Source organism: Choloepus didactylus, chromosome 11, assembly GCF_015220235.1.
Source record: "Choloepus didactylus isolate mChoDid1 chromosome 11, mChoDid1.pri, whole genome shotgun sequence".
NCBI lineage: Eukaryota > Metazoa > Chordata > Mammalia > Pilosa > Megalonychidae > Choloepus > Choloepus didactylus.
Genome location: NC_051317.1, coordinates 16,844,712 through 16,866,107, shown reverse-complemented (window position 1 = coordinate 16,866,107; position 21,396 = coordinate 16,844,712). Strand labels below are relative to the sequence as shown.

The 21,396-nt window shown below is 40.5% G+C and overlaps 1 protein-coding gene across 4 annotated transcripts in view; it reads left to right on the top strand.

Annotated features, from left to right (window-relative positions):
* SGCD (sarcoglycan delta) overlaps positions 1 to 21,396 on the top strand; it is a 1,065,755-nt gene that overhangs the window by 919,096 nt on the left and 125,263 nt on the right. For all 4 annotated transcript variants that reach the window (XM_037798832.1, XM_037798833.1, XM_037798831.1 and 1 more), the window contains one exon: positions 304 to 423. In XM_037798832.1, the coding sequence (XP_037654760.1) occupies positions 304 to 423 (120 nt within the window). The remainder of the gene's footprint in view (positions 1 to 303; positions 424 to 21,396) is intronic.

Genomic DNA, 21,396 nt, shown 5'->3' with positions numbered 1-21,396 from the left:
GATATGATCAAACAAATATCTACAACTATTTGACAATTATTTGGTGGTTAGCAGAGGGATTCTAGCCTTCTTCCTCAAGTTTGGAAGGACGTGATGGTCTTTAAAATCATAGCCTGAGAACTTTTGATTCAAAGTAATGACAGGATATGACTAAAGTCACAAGATTGATTTTCATGGTTGGCTTCTAAAAACCAGTGCACTTACGTTAAAGTCTAGTGCAATCTTGTCATATGTTTATGTTCTATGAAAAGCTTTTTGTGATCAAATGCAATGAGACTAATGTATTCTCTCTCTTCCTTCCAGGCCCCAAAGCTGTAGAAGCTTATGGCAAAAAGTTCGAGGTAAAAACAGTTTCTGGAAAATTGCTCTTCTCTGCAGATGACAATGAAGTGGTAGTAGGAGCTGAGAGATTACGAGTTCTAGGTAAGGAAACTTGAATCATTTAACTGGCTTGATGTGTTGTGTATATTTTAGATGAAAAGTGAATTGACCTCTAGAAGAATGTGTCATTCAGGCGAGTTACCTGGATTCTTTCAAAGCAAGGCAGTGGAATCCCCATGGAGCCAGATCCCTGGCAAAAGATTCTCAAATTGTGAAGTTTTTGTGGCATGTCTCCCAACACTGAGTTTTGGGTGGAGATATGTGGTCATGCAAAGAAGTATAATATAACACATCCTATCCCCAGAGACTAAAAGTCTTGCTAGGATTTGAGACTTGTATAGCCAATACAGCAATCTGTAAATCTGGTTGCAATTAAGAATAGCCCAGAGAACTGAAAAGTTTAAGTTTGTAGATCCAACAATAACCTACCAAATCAGAAACTTTGGTGGAAGAACTGGAAAATTTGTTTTAAAAGCATTTGCAGGAATGACCCTGATCCCACTGTTGAGAATCATTGAGCTAGACCACACAACAAATTAGTCTTCCTTGGCTATACACTGAAACAGCCTAGCATGAGAGTTTCAGGTCCTGGTGCTAGAGCTGACCTGATATCATCTCCTAGCTGTGCAACTTTGGGCAAGTCACCCAACAGCACTGAGCTAATTTCCTCTTCTGCTCAATAGGACCAAGAACACCTACCAATCCAAGTCGAAGATCATGTTACACATAAGTATCACAGTGCCTGGGACAAAACAGTGCTCAGTAAATGGTAGTTGCTGCGGTTATTAATACTACTCTTAATATAAATATAATGTTTTCTTCTCTTGCTCCCTAAGTTTCATTAGAGGAACGTATTTATAAGCTCCAGCTCTGAGATTAACCCACCCCGTCTCTATGCTTTACCAGCTGTGTAACCTTAAGCAAGTTATCTAACCTCTCTGTGCCTACATTTGCTTATCTATAAAATGGTAGCAATAGAAGTACCTACCTTCAGAGACTGTTGGAAGGACTGAATGAAATAATCTGTATAAAGCAGTTAGTAAGGTCACTGAAAAACAGTAAACATTCAGTAAGTGCCAGATGTTAATTTAAATTAATATTATAATTTTTATGGAGTTGTTTTTACTTTAAATTATTTGTTCTTTGTGTTGTTATTTGCGCTCTAATCTTTCTCCTCCATTGCTGTTCGCCTTTTTGCCACTTCCGCCCTCAGTAAATTAGCCTGTCTGGTCTATCTGTCTCTCTCTCATATATATAAATTTTGAGTCTGAATTTCATTTATATGTGTATATATATATGTATGTATACATATGTATATATGTATATATATAGCATTTCATTATATATACTGAATATATGTATATGTATACAAATATGTATATATGTGTATATGTGAGTGTGTGTGAACATATGTATATATATTACACCTTCATGACTAACTTCTTTGCTGGGTGACCCCTAGATCTCCATCCCCAGTCCTGGCACCTTTCCTGAGTTCTAGACCTACCTTTTCATCTACATAGTGCATCAGCTTCTCAAACTCAGTGGGCCTTGAATGCTTCGCATAGTCAATCACACAACACACACACGCACACTTTTCATCACCCTCACCCTCCGCTCCCCAACCTGTATTTGCCCCTGACTTCCCTCCACTCTGACTGGTCTATTGTGCATTCTCCCAGTCCCAAAGCTTTAGCATCATCCTGGTCATCAGGCTTAGCGGAGTCGGAAGGTGGAAATGATGGCTGCAGGCTGCAGAGGCAGGGAGGCAAGGGCCAGTATAATCCCTGTTGTGTCATCTGGAGCAACTCCTGTGGTCTGTCAGGGCCTTGCTTTCTCCTATCTGTAAAATGAGAGTTGTGTAGAGCAGAAGTTTAAAAACTATTTTTTTTTCAGCAGCATAAATTTTAAAAATACAAATTTCATCCAGAACCTAAATAGATAAAAAGCAAGACTACTCTGGGTTGTAGGTGGAGAGGAGTGGAGGGAGGGAAGTCATAGGTTTCATTCTTTCCCTCTCTGTGTCCTTTGTGGACCCTTAGAACTTCTTTTCAAAACCACCGAGGAGGATAACTTGAAAAAAATGCAGGCTGTTGAGCATTTGCTGTGACTCAGGCACTATGTTTAATGTGTGCTATTATATTTATACCTCACAAGGTGTTTGTTACTACTTGTGAAAAGTGGTAGATACCCTTTTTTATCATCCTCATTTTACAGATGATGGAACTGAGCCATAAAGAGATTTGAGTCAGAATGAGAGTAAGACCAGGACCCAGTCTCTGCAGAGGGCCCCACTTTAAAGCACTACACTTCGCTGCCTCCTCTGATTAGTCCCATTTTAAGATGAGGGAACTGAGGCTTGAAAGGGTGAATACACTTGCCCAAGGTCAAGCAGCCAGAAAGTAGTCAGATCGGTGCTTAAATCCTTGTCTGCAGCCAGCTTCAGTGCACTTAACCACAACATAAATGTTAGTTCTGAAACCCCTTCCAGCTCTCACCATTCAGGCTCTTCTCTCTCATTTGTAGAAATGGCACTTGTGTCTTCTTTCTAGGCTGGAGAAAAAGCAAGAGCTTTAGGCCATCTTCTTATTCAAGAGCACTTTGTTATACCAGCTCTAAAATAATTGCCCAAAGGAAGAAATGATGGGAACTTGCATCAAGATTGTTTTTGTCCAAGTGGGATTGGCACTTCCTGTTAGTTTTTGGTGCTTCATGAGTCATCTCACTGCTTTAAAATCTGACTGTACAAACTGCAGGGTAATTTTAGATGCCCAAGCACTTTGATTTAATATTAGCCTACAAAATTCTGTGATGGTATATCTTAAGAGCTCCCGTGCCCTGAGGGTTATTTAGACTAACAGCTTGAAAATGATTATAGTTTCCTGCCACTTCAAGGCAGGCAGATATTTTTGTTGGTGATGGTTGTCATGGTTGTGGTATTTTACTGAGAGAACAATGTACGATAACATCGATATCTCTTGATGATTAGATGCATTTTCTTTTTTAAGTGAAAATGAGAAAAAAGGAAGCCTCGTGACAAACATCTCTGCTGCTACTTGTGCTAAAAAGATTTGGAAATGACCATCCCACAAATCCCGCATCAACCTGCTCAGTGAAATGAACCTGGCATGTGGCAGAAATGAGCTTCTTGTCAGCTGGGACTCAACCATATGGTGTAGAACAAGAAATTTAGGCAATTTCATTTTCAGCTTAATGAGAACTTTATCTTTTTGAGTTGTCTTCTTGCACAAGCTCTCGGGAGGTTTGAGTCTGGATGTGTATTTTATGGTGGTGTCTAACATACTTGGGTTTGAACCTTTGCTCAGACACTTAGGATCTGTGTGACCCTAGCCATGTCTATTTTCTTCTCTAATCTTTGGTGTCCACATGTATAAACAAAGAGAGAGGAGCAAAAGAAAGAACAGAAGGAAGAATTATTGAAGAAATATAAAAGGAAACGTACAGAAGTTAGTCATTTTAGTTGTCAGTTGAGTAGAATAAGTAGGAATAAACAGTAGGGGCCAAAAAGGATAATGCCTCGTGTATGACAGCATAACTCATGGGCTCAGAACAATTTTCACAATTTTTCAAATTCTTCTCTGGGTAAGCACACCCACGCATGCAGTTTTCAGGACAATGAAAACTTTAAGTTCACTTGAAGGATCTTGACTAGTATGGCAAAGGGACAAGAATGGTTCGCAGAGAATGGTTTGATTATCTGGGAGCTTTGATTATGGGAAAGAGATGGGGAATATACGTAGGCAGACTATAGTCACTGGTCTCTCATTTGTGCAAGTCTTCATTGGGGAAAAGAGAGCAGGCAAAATCTGGTGGAGTTGAGTTGCTGTGAGCACATATTTTATAATTAACACTGGCTTATAATCCTGTGGACCTGTCACTTCATCGTTTTAGGCATCCTTTCCCTCCTCTGAGATGTAAGTGTAAAAAGCTTGGCTCTCAGAGTTGTTGGGAGAACCAAGTGGTATAATGTGTGGAAAGTGCATAGCACAGGCCTGGCACACACGGAGGGCTCATGACACATGCTGGTGATGGTTTCTGTGGCTCCGCTTGGGCTTCAAGGGATCCATCAGGTCCGGGATGATATCTAGCACTTGTGTGTTCACAAAAGGAGGTGCTCAGAGAGAAACTGGCTGAGGACTTGTAAGAGATTAATAAATCAGAGAAGGTTGAACTAGTGGATAACCTGGACATGGCCAAGGCCGGAGAATATCTTTATGGGCTCGAAAGTTCTACATAGCCCATTTCACACTTGTGCAGGTAAGGCTGGTCTTTACTAACATATTTGTTCTCAAGTTGTACTTAGGTAATGGAAGAAAGGAAGGCCTAGGTTGAATTCCCCAAATTATAGAGGCTTTCCCGGGCTTGTTAAAACAATGGATCTCGAAGTATGATCCTTGGATCAGGAACATGAGTTAGGGCCTACTTGTTAAAAGGCAAATTCTCAGGCCCCATCCCAGACCTACTGAATCAGGAATTCTGGGGGTGGGACCCAGCAAGGTGTGTTTTAACAAGCCCTCCAGATGATTCTGCTGCACAATAAAGCTTAAGAATCACAGAGCCAAGATTATCACAGCTAAATCATTTTACCACAATTCTGCTCATGGCTTTCAGGTGAATTCAGGTTTGGCTTTTACTACTTTGCTCTGAAAAATCTATAATGCTCCCCCCACACACACACACACACATACATATATTGAGTACTTACTCTGTGCAAGGCATCAGACAATGCACTTACCCTATATAAATGTATTTGATTCCTACAACAGCCTTATGAGGAGGGCACTGGCTTATCACCTTCATTTACAGATGAGCAAAGGGAGGCACAGAGCAGAATAAGCTGCCCATGGCTCCATAGAGAATCAGTGGCAGAGCCAGGCCCTGCATCCAGCCGGCTTATCCATTATACTGGTGCCCCTTCTGTACCCATCGCAGCGATCGTCAGCTTCCCTGAACACCATAGCACGTTGACATCACAGTGAGAGCGAACGAGAACTGGGCAACCATTTTCCAGATAGTCCCCTTGTCTGCCGTTCCCTCAGTTCTCCCATCTCCCTGACTGTTCCTCTGCTTCCCTCACTAACTCTTCTTTCACCTGGTAAATTGTGTAGCCTCATACTTAGGGTCATGTGGGAACGCCCCCAAGGTTCAGTCTTTATTTTTCTTTCCCACACCTACCCATGGTTTCAACATTTGCTTCTTTTCAGATGGTGCCCCAAATCAGTATTTGCCCTGAATTGTCTTCTTGATTCTAGTTGCAAATTCCCAACAGCTTAGACTTTTCTGCACAAAAGCCTTTCCATCACTTCCACCCATTACCCAAAGCTGAACTTAGGTCTCCTCCATCAAACTCCCTGTCTCGCCCCACTTCTCCAGTTCTCCTTATGGGTAGCCGTTCTCCTAGCCATAAACTCTGGGAACAGTCTCCAAGGCCTGGCTTTCATTCAGGGACCAGACCCTGTCTTCCTTCCTATAAACCCAACTGTCTTTGCCGTCTTCGGGTTTTCCATATTAGAAAGGTATCTCCTTAGGTCTGATGCAAGAGAATTTAGTTTTGTATTCAAGCCTGTACATTTAATTACCAAAAAGTTATAAAATTAGTTTGCAAGATAAGACATGAAATACTTTAGCCTTAATTACAGAACAAAGTTACTCAATATCAGACAGGAATGACCTTTAAAAGGCAGCAAGAAAATAAGCAATGTAAAAGCCGGGGCATCTAAGTTAAGGCGTCTTCGTGGAGACACCAGGGAAACCATAACTTTGGTTTTCATTAATGACCAATTTCATTTAAGAATGAATTGGACGTTATAGCATTTATAAACAAAGCATAATTATAAAGTGTGATTCTAATTGTTAATTAGGTCTATTTATACTCTAGATTAGTTTTTTAAATATGTCCTCTAGATCCACTTAATGCTAATTATCTGAGTTACATTATTAACAATTGAAAAACATGTTAATTAAATCTAAAGCCATTTCAATTAGCATAAGATTTATAGAAATTTAAATATGGCCTGATGCTGAACTTGTTATTTTCAGTACTACGTCAGATGATATATTATTCAGTCTTCTGAATTAGTTTTTGATGAAACTCTCTACTGCAACCTGGCAGTTGATAATTAGGATAAAAGGATTGGGGATATTCTTAGTAGTGCTCATTCATTGAATATAAATATATTTGAACACATACACGTACACACACACATAAATAATCTCCAAATCCCTGCTCCTGGCACATGAAGATACAGAGATGAATGCACTGTTCCTGTTCTCTTAGGGAGCTCTCATTCTCCTAAAAGAAATGAGACACCCCCGCAGAGGGCTGAGAGTGCAAGCAGGAAAGAAGCTGCCTAAGAAGAATAGAAACAACCTGTTTATAGACTCCAGCTTTGGTCGAATGGGGTGGGAGAGTTTAAAAAGCATCTTAAATGAGGGAGCAGTTGAGTATGGATCAGAGAAGAAAGATGTCAGGAGGTGGAGAGAGTGCTTTCCTGGTGAATGGAATAGCACTTGGGTATCTGTTAGGACCCATTTGGTTGTAAGTGACATACACCCCACTCGAGGTGGTGGTGTGTGAATTTATGGCAGTGTATGAATTTATGACCTCATGTAATTGAAAAGTCCCGGAGTAGCTGGCTTCAGACTAGTTTCAGGGGCTCAAACAATGCAACCAAAATTCAGTCTGTCTCTTACCTTTGTTCAGCTATGTTTTCTAGTATTGTATGCTTTCTTCAACTCCGCTGGCTGCAGAAAGAATGCTTCACCTCCTAATATAGAGCTAATAGAGCCCTTGGTTTTACTCTGATTGCTCTGATTTGGGCCATACACCCATCCCTGGACCAGTCATCGTGACCGGGATGATGAAATATGCTAGTTAACAAGGACTGGGTCATCCACCCACTGCTAGAGCTAGAGATGGGGGTGACTGAGAGTGAGATAGATGGGGCAATTCTGCAAGGGAAAATTGGGGTGTTGTTACCAGGGGAGGGAATGGATGTTGGGCAAAGAAAAATAAAATTCACCATAATGAGCAAAGGTTGTGGAAAATCATGACAGGCTATATACGAGGCAATTGGACCCAGGAATTGTAAGTGTATTAGTGGAAGATACTTTGTAAATTCTCCCTCTGGACATACTAGCTTCCTCCCTGAACACCCCAAGCAAGTTTCCACTTCTGGGCATTTGAACTTACTGCCCTTCCCCCCGGCCAACACCCCTGCTAGAATCCTCTTTTCAGGATATGCTCATAGGTCTCCTCCTTTTGTACTGTATGCCACGTCATCAAAGAGTTATTCCCTGATCACCTTATAAAAATATAAAAACAGCATGATCCTCCTGTTACTCTCTATATTAAACATCAGCAAACTACAGCCCATAGGCAAAACAAGGCTTACCCCCTGATTTTTGTTAATAATGTTTTATTGGAATACAGCCATGCTTATTCGATTAAGTATTGTCTATAGTTGCTTTTGCACTACAGGAGCACAGGTGAGTTTGACAGAGATCAAATAGTTCACAAAGCATAAATAATTTATTTTCTGACCCTGTATAGATGTTTCCCAAACCCTAGTTTACCCCTTTACTTTGCTTTATTCTTCTTCATAGCAGTTATCACAACATGAAATAGTGTATATTTATTTTCTTCCTATTGCTCCTTATTAGAATATAAGCTTTGTGATAGCAGGAACTATTGTTTTAGAATTCTATAACAGTGCCTGCACATAGTAAGTACTCAGTAGTATTTGCTGCATGAGTGGACTGAAGGATTTTGAACACTGGATTGTCTTATAACCAATTTGATAGCAGTGTGTATATTGGAAAGGATGGAGAAAGAACTTGCACCTAAGTTGGGAGAATATTAAATAGCTTGGGATAGGATGGGAAGAGAAAGGAGAACAAACGGGAAAGATCACCTTAAGGTATTATTAACGAAACTTGGGAACTAGGGTGTGGAAGGTCGAGAAAGAGAGACATCAGGGCAGACTCTGGTGCTTGAGCCTTGATAGTCAGACAACTGTAGCATCATTAGCAGAAATGTATAGGAGCAACAGCTTGGGGATCAAGAGGTGAAAAGTGCAGCTTTGGATGCTTTGGGGCTTTGAGCTTGAGGACCTGTATAAGGGAGAAGCTCGCTGTCCAGTAGGAAATCCTCGGGAGAGGCGAGACTGAGCAGAGGGTTCCAGGAATCATCCACAAAGAAGAAACAGATGGACTCCAGAGAAGATGGCCTGGGGGATATGGAGGAGCTCCCTAATAGAGCTTCACAAACAGCTCTCAACCATCCAGCCCATTTCTTTCCCTGAGGCCTTGATTTCCCTCCCTTGAGGCATCCTCAGAAGTTTAGTTTTTCCTAATCCACTCTACCTTTCACCATAGCCACGTGAAAAAACTCAAAAGCTTTAGGATGTGACAAAAATGGGTTCTGCCTTACTTACCAGCTGTATGACCTTGGCCAGCAGTTATTCAAATCACTTGGCCAGTGTCTCTAGGTTCTAAACAGTCACCCTCTCTTTCCTTTTTCTTTGTTCCATCTTTTTCTTTTCTTTCTCTTCCTTTCTGAAGTATCTCATCAGTAAACAGAAGGAAGCATGAGAGAATCTGTAGGATTATAGTAAAGAGTGGCACACAGTTTCTCTTACATGGTGGTAAAAGCTCAAAAATTCAGACATTTATCCTTGGGAGATGGGAGTTTACCAATCTAATAGTAACATTTGAGTGACAATTCAGAGGAACCTGAAACTTGCCAGGGCCCTCCTTCCCCTCTGTCACCATTAGCAGGGATAATCTGCTGGGGATTCAGCTATTTAAAAAGAATTGCTGCTTGTATAGCTCCTCATTCCAAAGTTGGTTTATTTTTTACAGGAATACAGGAATAATGTATTAGATCATAAAGATATGTTTCCCATAAATAATGCAGCAAGAAAGCCAAATATAAGAGTCTCAGATGAATAACCCCAACCTAATAAACCAGAGATACTTAATGAGAAAAAGTACAATTCCACAATCAAGAAATAATCACGGGGTTTCACTGGAAATGCTATTGGGACTATAACTTCCATAATTCTCCAAAAAATAAAAAAGAGCCAGTCCAAAAGCCCAGATGTTTCAGCTGCCTGGTTTTACGCACTCATCTACCCATATACTCCAGCATTAAAAGCTGCAACAAGAGTTTCTGTTTAAGGTGATGAAAATTTGGGGGTAAGGGATATGGTGATAGTAGGCACAATATTGTGAATGCAATTAATACTACTGAATTGTACATGTGAAAATGGTTAAAATGGGGAAATCTTGAGTTGTGCATATGTTATTACAGTACCTTACGAAACGGAAAAGAATATGCTACTTCCAACTTTGCCCATAAAAACCACCAGACCCCCAGGGTGACCTTGGAAAACATATGCTGGATATGGTAACGCCAAATCATGGAAAGACTCGATTTTTGAACCATTGTTTGGAAGAGAGCTGCCTGGCCAGTATCTGTAACAGTTTGGACTGTTACATGAACAAGAAATAAACTTGCATTGTGTTTAGCCAAAAAAAAAAAAAAAAGGGCAGCCACAGTTCAGCTTTTCCACTCAACCTTGAGGAATTAATTCCTGAAGCAGGAGGGAAAGGCATTTACTGGGCCCCACACACTTTTCCCTTTGGCAAGGAGGGAGATGTGATTTCATATGAGTGTGATAGAGTCATCGTTCTGTGTGAACACAGCTGTCCCATCAGCGTTGCCTTAGCAGAGCTCTCAGCCCTCATTCATTGTCCCTCAGGGGTGCAGGGACTGGGGGAGGAGAAAAGACAGTTGGAATATTTCTCAGCTTTGTAGTTTGATGAAAGAATGGAGGAGGTTCGCTCTTTGGCTGCTTCGCAGGGAACCAGTTCCAGCACTAGCCAAAGGAGGGAGATGTGTTTTTTGTTTGTTTTTGGAACTGACGTGGCTTTGATTTCTCTATCAAGCCCCAGTTAATATGCTTTCAGGCATCTGTTGGTTGGTTTTTATTGTCCAAGTTTTCTTCTTGCCATTTAATACCAAGAACAGAGTATTTCCAAATAAGGTGACAGACTTCCACCAGGCCCTCTTTAATGTCAGGAGGATTTCCATACAGTCTCACTGCAGTCTCCTTTGTCATTAATTATATTGACTATTGCAGAATATTCTTACGCAAACCAAAGTCACTCGAGTTGGATTTTTTTTCCTTTCCAGCAGAGGCCAAGGGGAATGTTGTATTCCACAGTGACACCAGGAATTAATGAGATGACAGTGTGAATAAGACACTCTCAGGGCTCAGAATAGGGAAGAAAATTAACTTTATTCTCCTTTATTAGAGGCACTTAAATTTCATTCTGCTTATTTGAGTGGGAGAAAAAGTACTGAAAATACTCCCTTTGACTCCTAATACCTCCCTTCCTACCTAGCTCTACACTTTTGCCATGTGTTACTCTTCTAAGCTTAACCCCTTGTGCACCTTGACTTCCCTAGGAATGGTGGGTAAGATGGCGAGGGTGAACCCAAACAAACAAAGGAAATAGGGAGGGTGGGGAGACATCCAGAACCCTCAGGGAACAGAGCAGAAGCAATTGCCCACAACTCTCCCCTTTGAGTCCTGGTATAGCAGAATAGTTAAAAGAGTGCAGGGTTTAGACACAGACTGCCCAGGTTTCACTCTTGGTCCTAGTGGTGCCTCCTTGGGCAAGTTTCTAAATCTCTGAAAGCTTCCAGTTGCTCATCTGTAAAATGGGTACAATCAGAATACTCACATAATAGATGTAAAGCATGTGGCAGAGTGCCAAACACATAACTAATGTTCAAGATAATGACGCCCATTATTGTTCCTACTACAAATTGTTATTGAGCATCATTTGTAAAACTATTACCAACCTAATTTCAATGAAGGGATGTAAGGACACAGCAATAAAGATTCTTTGATCTCAAGTAGGTTATAGCCTAGTAGAGGTGTTGTACAGGTTTGTATATATTACAGGTTTGTATGTGTATATTATATCCCCCCATGTTCTTTGATGCAGTCTTGTGGGGGCAGACATATTAGTGGGGATTAAGTTGGAAAGTTTGGATTAGGTTATTTCCGTGGAAATGCACCCCACCCAACTGTGGGTGATGACTCTGATTGGATGGTTTCCATGGAGGTGTTGCCCTGCTCATTCAGCATGGGCCTTGATTAGTTTACTGGAGCACTGTATAAGCTCAGACAGAAGGAGCGAACTTGCTACAGCCAAGAGGGACACTTTGAAGAATGCACAGGAGCTGAGAGAGGAACTGCAGTTTACAGAGACATCTTAGAAACAGCCTTTGAAAGCAGACTTTTGCTCTGCAGAAGCTAAGAGAAGACAAATGCCCCAAGAGCAGCTGAGAGTGACATTTTGGAGAGAAGCTGAAGCCTAGAGAGGAAAAGCCTGGGAGAAAGCTATTTTGAAACCAGAACTCTGGAGCAGACGCCAGCCACATGCCTTCCTAGCCAGCAGAGGTTTTCCGGACACCATTGGCCATCCTCCAGTGAAGGTACCCGATTGTTGATGTGTTACCTTGGACACTTTATGGCCTTAAGACTGTAACTGTGTAACCAAATAAATCCCCTTTTATGAAAGTCAATCCATTTCTTGTGTTTTGCATTCCAGCAGCTTTAGCAAACTAGAACAGGTGTCAAAGCACATCCCCAAGTGGAATATTAAATAGCAGTATGAATGTTTGTTGTTGTTGTTGTTGTTAAAACTTCCACAAAAATATAAGATAGATCTTGGTTACAGTATGTGCCAACAGGACTAGCCAGTAGATACCAAAGCCAGCAGAGGTGGTCAAGAAAAAAGTCTTGGAGGAAAGATTGAGGGAAAGGATAAGGGAGGCAGGAAGAGTTTGAAACTGGGGAGTGACAAGATACAATTGGTGCTTCAGAAAGATTCCTCAGGACACAGTGAGGAGGGTCACAGTAGCAGAGTGCAAGAGAATGAGCTACAGCCTTCCAGGCAGCAAGATGAGCAGAGCCGTGAGTACGGCTGTGTGTGACAGAGGAGGCTGGATGGGCTGCCAGGGGCTCCCCAGCAAACAGGCACATGTGAATTTATCTTTTGGGAAGCGGTTATCATTATGAACATACAGTAAACAGGAATTGCTTACTTCCCCAAAAGCCTTAGTTAAGGAGATGTCTCGGGGTTCTGCCAGAGCCTCTGAGGGACCTTCCCTCTGAGCAGTGTACTGTGCGGGTTGTGGCTGACACGTTCTCAGGAATGTTTGATACTCTTATTTGTTCTGAAAGCCCAAGAGAGAAGTCAGGTATAGTTAGACCCTTAGAGGTTATTTGCAGTGCAGGAACTTTCTCTCATGGTTCGAAAAGAAAGGAGTGACAACAACAGGAAGCTTCTTACCATTATTTAAGCCATACTGTAGGAGGTTCTCATTTTAAAAGATATATTCAGTTGCATTCAATAAATACTGACTGAGTGCTTACTCTGGCCAATGGCCATGCTGACCACAAGGGCACCTGGGTCTCTGCCTTCCTGGAATTCACCACCAGGCTAGAAAGACAAGATAATAAACATTCACATAAGAAGAAGGTCTCATCATGAGGGAAGTAGAAGATGCTATGAAAAATAAAATTGGGAGATTTTAACCTAATTTTGCAATTAAGGGAAGTCTTCCCAAAGGAAGTGATAATTGAAGTGTGACCTGAAGGATTAAGGAATTGGAGGTAAAGGGAGTCAGAGGGGCTGCAGGGGAGCTGCTGTGTCAAGCATGTGGGACAGCATGTACAACACCCTAGGGAAGCAAGGCCTGAGAGAGTTTTGAGGTCCAACATGGCCAAGGGTAGATGTCCAGGAGCACAGTGCCAGATGTGAAAGGGGAGAAGTCATAATTACAATTAACTTTTATTAATGCCTGCTATGCCAGGTGCACTCTAATCCCTTTACATGTGTTGACTCAATTCTCACAACAGCCCTTTGATAGAGGTTTTATTATAAGCACTTTACAGATGAAAAAACTGAGACAGAGAATTAAGTTCTCCAAAGTTATGTATATAATATGGCAGAAGTGAGTTGCAAACACAGGTGATCAAACTCTAGAGCCTACATTCTGTTTTGTTTTTAAAACAGATTGAGATATAATTCACATACCATACAGATCACCCATTTAAAGTGCACAGTTCAGTTGTTTTTAGTATAAAGAGCCTATGCTTCTAGCAAATATCACATACACAAAGACACAAATATACATATGTATCATGTTTTATGTGTATATATTATGTATATTTTTTGCAATTTGATATGTTATATATATACATTGTTATATAAATAGAGATAAATATATATAAATCTATAGAAATACATATGTGTGTCACAATATAGTGTGTACTGTGTGTCATATTAAGACATTCTCTTATGAGTAATCAGATGTTGACAGGTTTCAACTGGGGAGTGACAAGATCCAATTGGTGAGTCAGAAAGATTCCTCAGGATACTCAGGAGGATCAGCTAGTGGGTTAGTTCAAAAAAACATTAAAAAAAAGTTATGCAAGCTGCTCTGAAAGATTTGTAATGCTCACAGACAGCTCACATTGCTTTTTTTTTCTTTTCCCTCTCAGCCTAAAGGAAGCTGGCTGGGCGTACGATGAAGAGAAAGAAAGTAGTGATTGGAAAGAGCCTAGGCATGGCAAATGAGTTTTGAACACACTGCGTCATTCTTCCAACTAAGTTGCTTGATGTGAGCTGATCAGAGGTCAAAGCACAGTTAAAGTACTTGTCTTGTGTCACGGACTCGTGGAAGGTTGCATTTAACCGAACAAAGGAGAGAGGTGATATGAAATCAATATGCAAGATGTCTGTGAGGTATGGAGGAAGGCAGTGAGCTTTCCTTCTTTGGCTGTTAAATGCATCTCAGCCGCCAGGGAAAATGACTTCCCCTTTCAACTTCCTCTCTGTCTAGCTGACTGGTTATTGGGGAGTGTGCAGGCTGTAGTGGTTCAGCTGTTGGTTTAATGAGGGCGTTCTTGCATGAGTACCTGTGCAAATTCCTCTGCCCTAATTCTTCCTCCCAGGGCTCTGAAAATATGTCTTGCCTTAGCAAAGACTGAGCAGAGACTTCTGGGGGAGCATGGAAGGTGCCAGGGCCCTGGATTTATAAGACACAGTTTCTATCTGCCTCTGGAAACTTATGTCATGTATGAGATGTGAGAAATGTATAAGTGAGACTCACCGTGTGCAAGGCCATGTGCCCTAAAATGTGGCCCAGAGAACTGGGGGCCACTGAAATTCCAAGGAGAGGGTTTCACCAAGAAGAGGAGATTTGAAATAGCACTTAAAGAATTTCAGTGGGTGAAGCTAGGGGAAACAGGAAAAGCTGTTCATGTTGGATCAAAATAATATGTGTAACCACTCATACTCTTTTGTCTCAACCTTGTAACGGAACTTTAGTTAAAAATGACTTTAGTTCTTTCATCTGAACAACTAAGGGATAAAAAATGAATTTCAGGATAAAAGTTGAATTGACTGGTTTTTGACATGATCCTTTTCCTCTTCCTCTCCCCATCTTCTCTCCACTCTCTATTCCTTCTTTACTTCCATGATTCCTAGATGGAAAAATTATACAAGTGTGAGAAGCCAGTTACGGACAAAGACTGTGCTGCCACAAATCATGAGTGTGTTTATACGCAAGCTGTAATGAAATCCTAGGGAATTGAAAATATATCACTGTGTGTATAGTGGCATTTTAGTTAGATCATAATGCATGCACTTTTTTTTTTTTTTTTGCTATCATCTTATGTGATTCTCAAAACCATCCTGAAAGGTACTCAAGATGGAAAAGAGAAAGCTTCGTTTTAGAGATGAAGAGACAGACGCTGTAAAAGCAAAATAGTGTGCTGAGACCCACAGCTAGGGTGTGTTTCTGTCAGAGCCTCACAGCCAGGCTCTGGCTACAGGAGTCACCTGAATCTTCAAGTCATAGTGGTGAGGCCCCTTCTGGGGATGACGCAGGCAACTGTAAGAGATGGACCATGATCTGGGAACCCTTACCTGGAGTTCATGGTAGGTGCTCATTTTAAAGCAGGGCAGTCTTCAACTTTTTTTCTGCCTGGACCCTTTTGTCAGTCGGTGGAAATCTACGTCCCCCCTCCTCAGAATTATACTTTTAGCTGCATTTAACAAAATACCCAGGCTTACCAAGGGAAATCACTTACACTGAAATACAGTTATTAACATGTAAGGAAACAATTTTGTGATATAGTAATACATGTCTTTCTTTGTTAAAAAACAGTTTTAAAATCTAGTAATAGGTCTAATAGCTACCATCATTTCAAGGTTGTAACAAGCATAAACAATGTTTTGAGATATATGCAACAACTGTACTGTGATATGAAATATCTGATTTCTGTTGGTGACAGAATCACAATTACGGGTAGTTACTTCAGTTCATTGTCTGCATTCATAATTAAAGGAAATGCTAGATGTTAGTTGGAGATTAGTGAAAATAATGTTGTAAAGTATATCCCCTTCAAGTTTACAGACTCAGTGAACCCTACCCATGATTCCTGGCATCCACTGTCCCCAGAGAAAGCCCCCCATTCTAATCTGAGTGCTTAGTAAACACCTATTACATATGATCATTATGATAAACCGGGGGTTTGGCTAGAATATAGCAATGAGTGGGACATGACCCCAAACCGGAGGTACATCTGTGTCAGTTCATGTTCATTTTCACAGACCAGACCGGAGAGCCTCCTTTTAGTGTGGAGCTCTATCATTAAATTTTGAGGTGTGGTTAACATGGAGTTGGCAGCACTCTAGCATCAGTCAGGGGTTCGCAAAAGGGGGGTGGTTTTGCTCCTAAGAGACACTTAGCAAAGTCTAGAGAGAATTTTGGTTGTCACAACTGGGGGAAATGCAACTGGCACCCAGTGGGTAGAGGCCAGGGATGCTACTCAACTTCCTACAATACAGGAAGCCCGCCCCCCGCCCAACCCCACCACCCACACACAAAGAATTACCTAGCCCCAAATTTCAATAGTGCAAAGATTGACAAACCCTGGAGCACAGGAAGTGTGTAAAGAACACTGAGTGGAGTGCCACTGTAAGTAAATATATGCATCCCTGGTTCTGTGCTCTCTATTCCCTTGGATGATTGTGTGTCCTTCTTTCAGATTCTTCAAGGGCACAGATTACATTTGTTCCTCTTGGCTTCCCCCTCCATAGTGCCTAGTGTCAGGACATGCATATAGCAGGTGCACAATGTATGTTAGCCACTGGTAAAGAAGACCCTGCTGTCCCTCCAGCTTGAGCTTTGGACCCAAAGTAGAGGCAGAAGCAAGAGACTCAAGATGCAAGGTCTGTGGCAGATGGCTCTTTGGAATACAGAAAACAGAAGCAACAGAAAAGGGGTTTGAATCTCTGTTTCCCATTTAGGGCAGTGTGAGCACAATGGCCTGTTTTTGTCTGTGAAGCAAAAAATGTGTCAGCCTGGACAACAGATTCCTAATGGAAATTCTCATTTCTTCTTCTTTGTACAGCATAAAGTATGCCTATCATAAATGATGGATATCCTGCCCCCTTAAGTATATCCTTTTGGAGCTGAAACATACCTTAGATGGCATTTATAATACTGACATTTATTGAGCACCTAATATGTACTTAACATGCTTTATACTCTTTCCATTCATGACTTCACTCAACCCCATGACATAGGACTTATTTTTGGTACTTCCCCTACATCCCTTTACATTGAGGACCAGGTTCATTTACTCAGTTATAAATATCTACTCTTCTTAAGGCAAAGAATAGGATGGGCTGGGCCTGTCATCCCAGGCATTTAAAATGGCAAATGCTAAGTTGTATGCTATGTGAAGCATGCCTTACAGCCTACTACAATGCACAGGTGTGATCTCACAGTTAGATCTGATTCTTTAAAATTCTGAATTTTGTCAAAATCTTTGATGTTTCCTTTTCTTCCTTTGGGGCTGATTTGTCCAAATCCTGAATTGATTCTTCAAGTTATAACCAGTTGCCCTGTGGTAATATGATTTCCTCGGTGTCCTAGGGTCTCTGAAAGTCCTGTGCTCTAATGGATTAGGGGAAATGTCAGCTCCATCCATTTACTGAGCCTTCCCCTTGAGTTGTTTCCATTCGTCATGAAAATCTAGAAGGAGTTTTTTCATTGCCTGAATAAGAAAGTTCAGAAAAATGAGCCTAGTCTTATTGATTTGTTAGTTTCCAATGTCTCTAAAATTGGGCCCTGGGGTGGGATATTTTGAGAGCTATGAAGACATAATTAGATTGTGTTTAACAGGCTTAGATGGAAACCTTGCCTTTAATCTTAAATCATTCGTATTTAGCTTCTTCTTCTGACTTAAGGGGTTTTACTCACAAAGGGGGCAGTCTTTAAAAATTAAAAGAGTCTAGTTGACCCAGGGAGACATCCCTGAGTGGTGCCATTTATCAGTAACATTTGTATTTTGTTGTGTGGTTGGAAAACCTTGTTCACCTATTATTTGGTCTTCACAGTAAACCTCAGCCATAGGCTAGGCAGTGGACTGTGCCCACTTTATAGATAGATAAACTAATCCCTGAACAGTTAAGATACTTAGAGTCAAACAGTAAGTTTTTTTGGAAGTACAAAAGAGAACCTCAGTATTCCAACATATTAACATCTAGGCTACAACGTGTAATAGAAAATATGAAATCATGAGTCAGAAGGTGTTGGTTCTACTATCAACACTACTGTAAATTAAAGTTACACCACTGCTTGGTAAAGTACAGAATCAAAATTTGCAATTTCTAAAGACTCTATATTTTCTTCCTTTTTTGGATCCAGATTAGTATATTTATTTTCCTTCTTTTCATGTGTACTGTAAACTTTTATCATTTGGATAATGAGTTCTTTTTTATTTCTTTTTGTTTTCTATTAGAGGATTTGTAAGTTTACAAAAAATCATGTATAACACACAGAATTCCCATATATTTTCTATCACCCACAAAAGTGAAGTGGCAAGAGCCAAGAGTGGCTTCACTCAGCTATCAAGTGATAGGATATGAAATGCCTTGGGAATGTGGGATTGAAAGGGGTGTCCCTTGGAAATGTCCTTTGTCAAATTCAGTGATTCGTTGGTAACTCCTCATTTAGAGCATACATTTCTTAATACACAGGAGCTCCAATCAAAATACAGACTGGGACTCATTTTTAACATAAGAGATAGTGAAGAAATAATTGGGATGAGACATCCTTGAGAGCTTAAAGCTATTTCATATTTGAGTAGAAGTCATCATCATGCCAACTTTTGTCTTCTCCTTCTGCATTCTAAGCACCAAACCATGGCAAGGAAATAATCAAATTGTTTTAATAATTTAATAATGAGGGAGTGAAATACAGGCACCATATTTGATTCAGTGTGGAGGGAAAAGGGAGGAGATCTGTATTCTTGTAAGTCTGTTCTTGTAAATGAACCTCAGGTTAGGCTTGAACCAAGTGTCCTAAGCACACACCTTCCTGACCTTAGTCAGATTTTAATATCAGGTCCTGGTTCTCCCACTTACTAGAGGTGGAGTCACACACAAGTCAGTGACCTCTCTAAGCTTCATGTGTACAGTAGAGATGTCAAAACTGTGGTCCCAGGTAGTTACTGTGGGAATTCAGTAAGGTACCCCATAAGAAGCTTACCACAGTTCCTCATATATACTAAGTTCTCAGTAAATGTAACTGTTCTTCTCATCATTTTAAAAATTAAATTACCTCTCTCAAAACCCATTTCCTCATCTGCTAATGGAAAGGATAATAGTGTCTATCTCCTGGGTGTCGTATTGATTGAGTGGCAAGTTATATATGTAAAGTGCCTGGCATGGAGTAAAAGTCAATCATTATTTGTTGTTAGAATCTTGAGTGTTTCCTGTAAGTCAACAGCTAAAAAATGAATCCTTAAAACATGATGATATACTCAAGCAAAATAATAATAATAAAGAAAACTTCTAACTGCCCAATGACATTTTTAAAAAATCCTAAATAACAGTGATCAAAAAGAATTCTAGCAAGAAATCACAGGAATGATATTCTCTGCCCACTGAGTCCCATAGTGGGGGAAAAAATGGGCCAAACATGAGATCATAAGGGAGCCAGGGATTACTGTGAAAGTTTAGGGCATAATAAGGAGAAGATAAATAAAAACAGAGCAGTGGGACCCCAGAGGAGTGAGTTCATAATTGGGTAGAATGTTTACACAAGGTCACTCAGCCTTCTATGGAGGACAATGGAAAGAATTGCCCCAGGAAAATCAGCAGTGTCAAAATCATAAAGAACTTTTCTGCATTTAGGGTTGTCATCAGAAATAAGCAAGCTGATTGGTTCATGCAGAGAAGCTAATGCTTTTTTATTACTTCAATTCCAAGGGATGATAAAGTGGAAAAGTTAAGGGAATCCAAAAATGTAATAATCCAGGCCAGCAGTGGGCAAACTTTTCCTGGAATGTGCCAGAAAGTACATATTTTCTGCTTACGGACAATCAGATCTCTTTTACAATTCAACAGCTCTGCCACTGTAGTGGAAAAGCAGCCATAGATGATATATAAAGAGTGAGCGTGGCTGTGTTCCAATAACACTTCATTTACAAAAATGGATGGCAAGACAGATTTGGTCTATGGGCCATAGTTTGCTGACCCCTGGTCTAGGCTATGGTCCCATTACCTTGTCACCATACGGTGTGTTGGAAGACTGAGAACAATTGTAATGTGCTACACTGTGAGCCTCCCCTGCATTGAATCATCAGCATCTTTCATAGTGCCTAACACATGACCGGCGCTCAAAAAATGTTTGTTGGACAGATGGATGGATCAACGTATAGACAAACAGATGGACAAGCTGACAGAGTATCTTGGGATTCTCTGGGGACAAGAACATCATCACAGTTAACATTCACTGCATTCTTACTGTGTTAAGTATTTTACTTGTATTATTTCATTCAATATTCATAACAACCTTTAAAGGAGAGGCTATCATAGTTCATCAGGTACTAATAGTATGGTATGGTCCTGGCACTTGTTAGCTGTTCAGATGCAAAGGAATCCCTGAAACCCATCTTCTCTGTTTCCTTCATATAGATGTTTGAGACATGAAAGTCCTCATAAACTGTGAATTTATATTCAAACATTAATTTTTGCTTTAGCCCACCTCAAGAGTAACGTGATCAGACTTAGACAATCCACAGTAGGAAGATTTGACCCTTGGTATGTATTGACCCAGTGAAATGTGGACAAATTGGGAAATTTTAGGGAAAATTGTGGGGCCTAGAGATACTACAATTATTGTGTACCATTACATCCCCAATACTTGGACAGTGCCTAATCCATAGCAGAGACTAAATAAATGTTAACTGAATGAAGAAATGAAGAAAGAAACTTACAAAGGCACAAACAACTGAACATATCTACCTACCTCAGTCCAGGAAGGGCAATATGACTAGAGATTTTCTGAGTGTTAACTTAATAGGTCCCTTGAGAGACTGGGATATAGATCACAATATAAAATAATGGGAGATGTCTGATCTACTTACTGCTACCTTGAAAGCTGAAACATTTTCATAATAGGCCAGAAAGGAATTTTTCAGGACAACTTGGTAATTCGTGTTTATTTTCTTGTATATACAATGCACAATGCATTCCTTTTAAAAAAAGATGCCAATACATTTAGGTGAAAGCATATGAGTTTACAGCCTGGGATGAAATATATTCATAGATAGTATTCCTTAATCCTGTTTAGGGAAAGGGACGAATCAACTTGCATGAGATTAGTATTGATTAATTGTCACTTGGATTGACAAAGCAGCAAATGATACAGTTAGCAAATACCCAAATCAGGCTAAACAGCACTGAGGATGTGGGTTTTGATGTTTGCTCTTCACTCCCTCCCGCCCCCCCCTTAAAAGATAATCTGTTCAGATCTAAGAATGTACTCTTTGGCACTGAATAATTCAAACCTCATAGCCATCGTTTTTTTTTCTTTCTGTGTGGCATTGA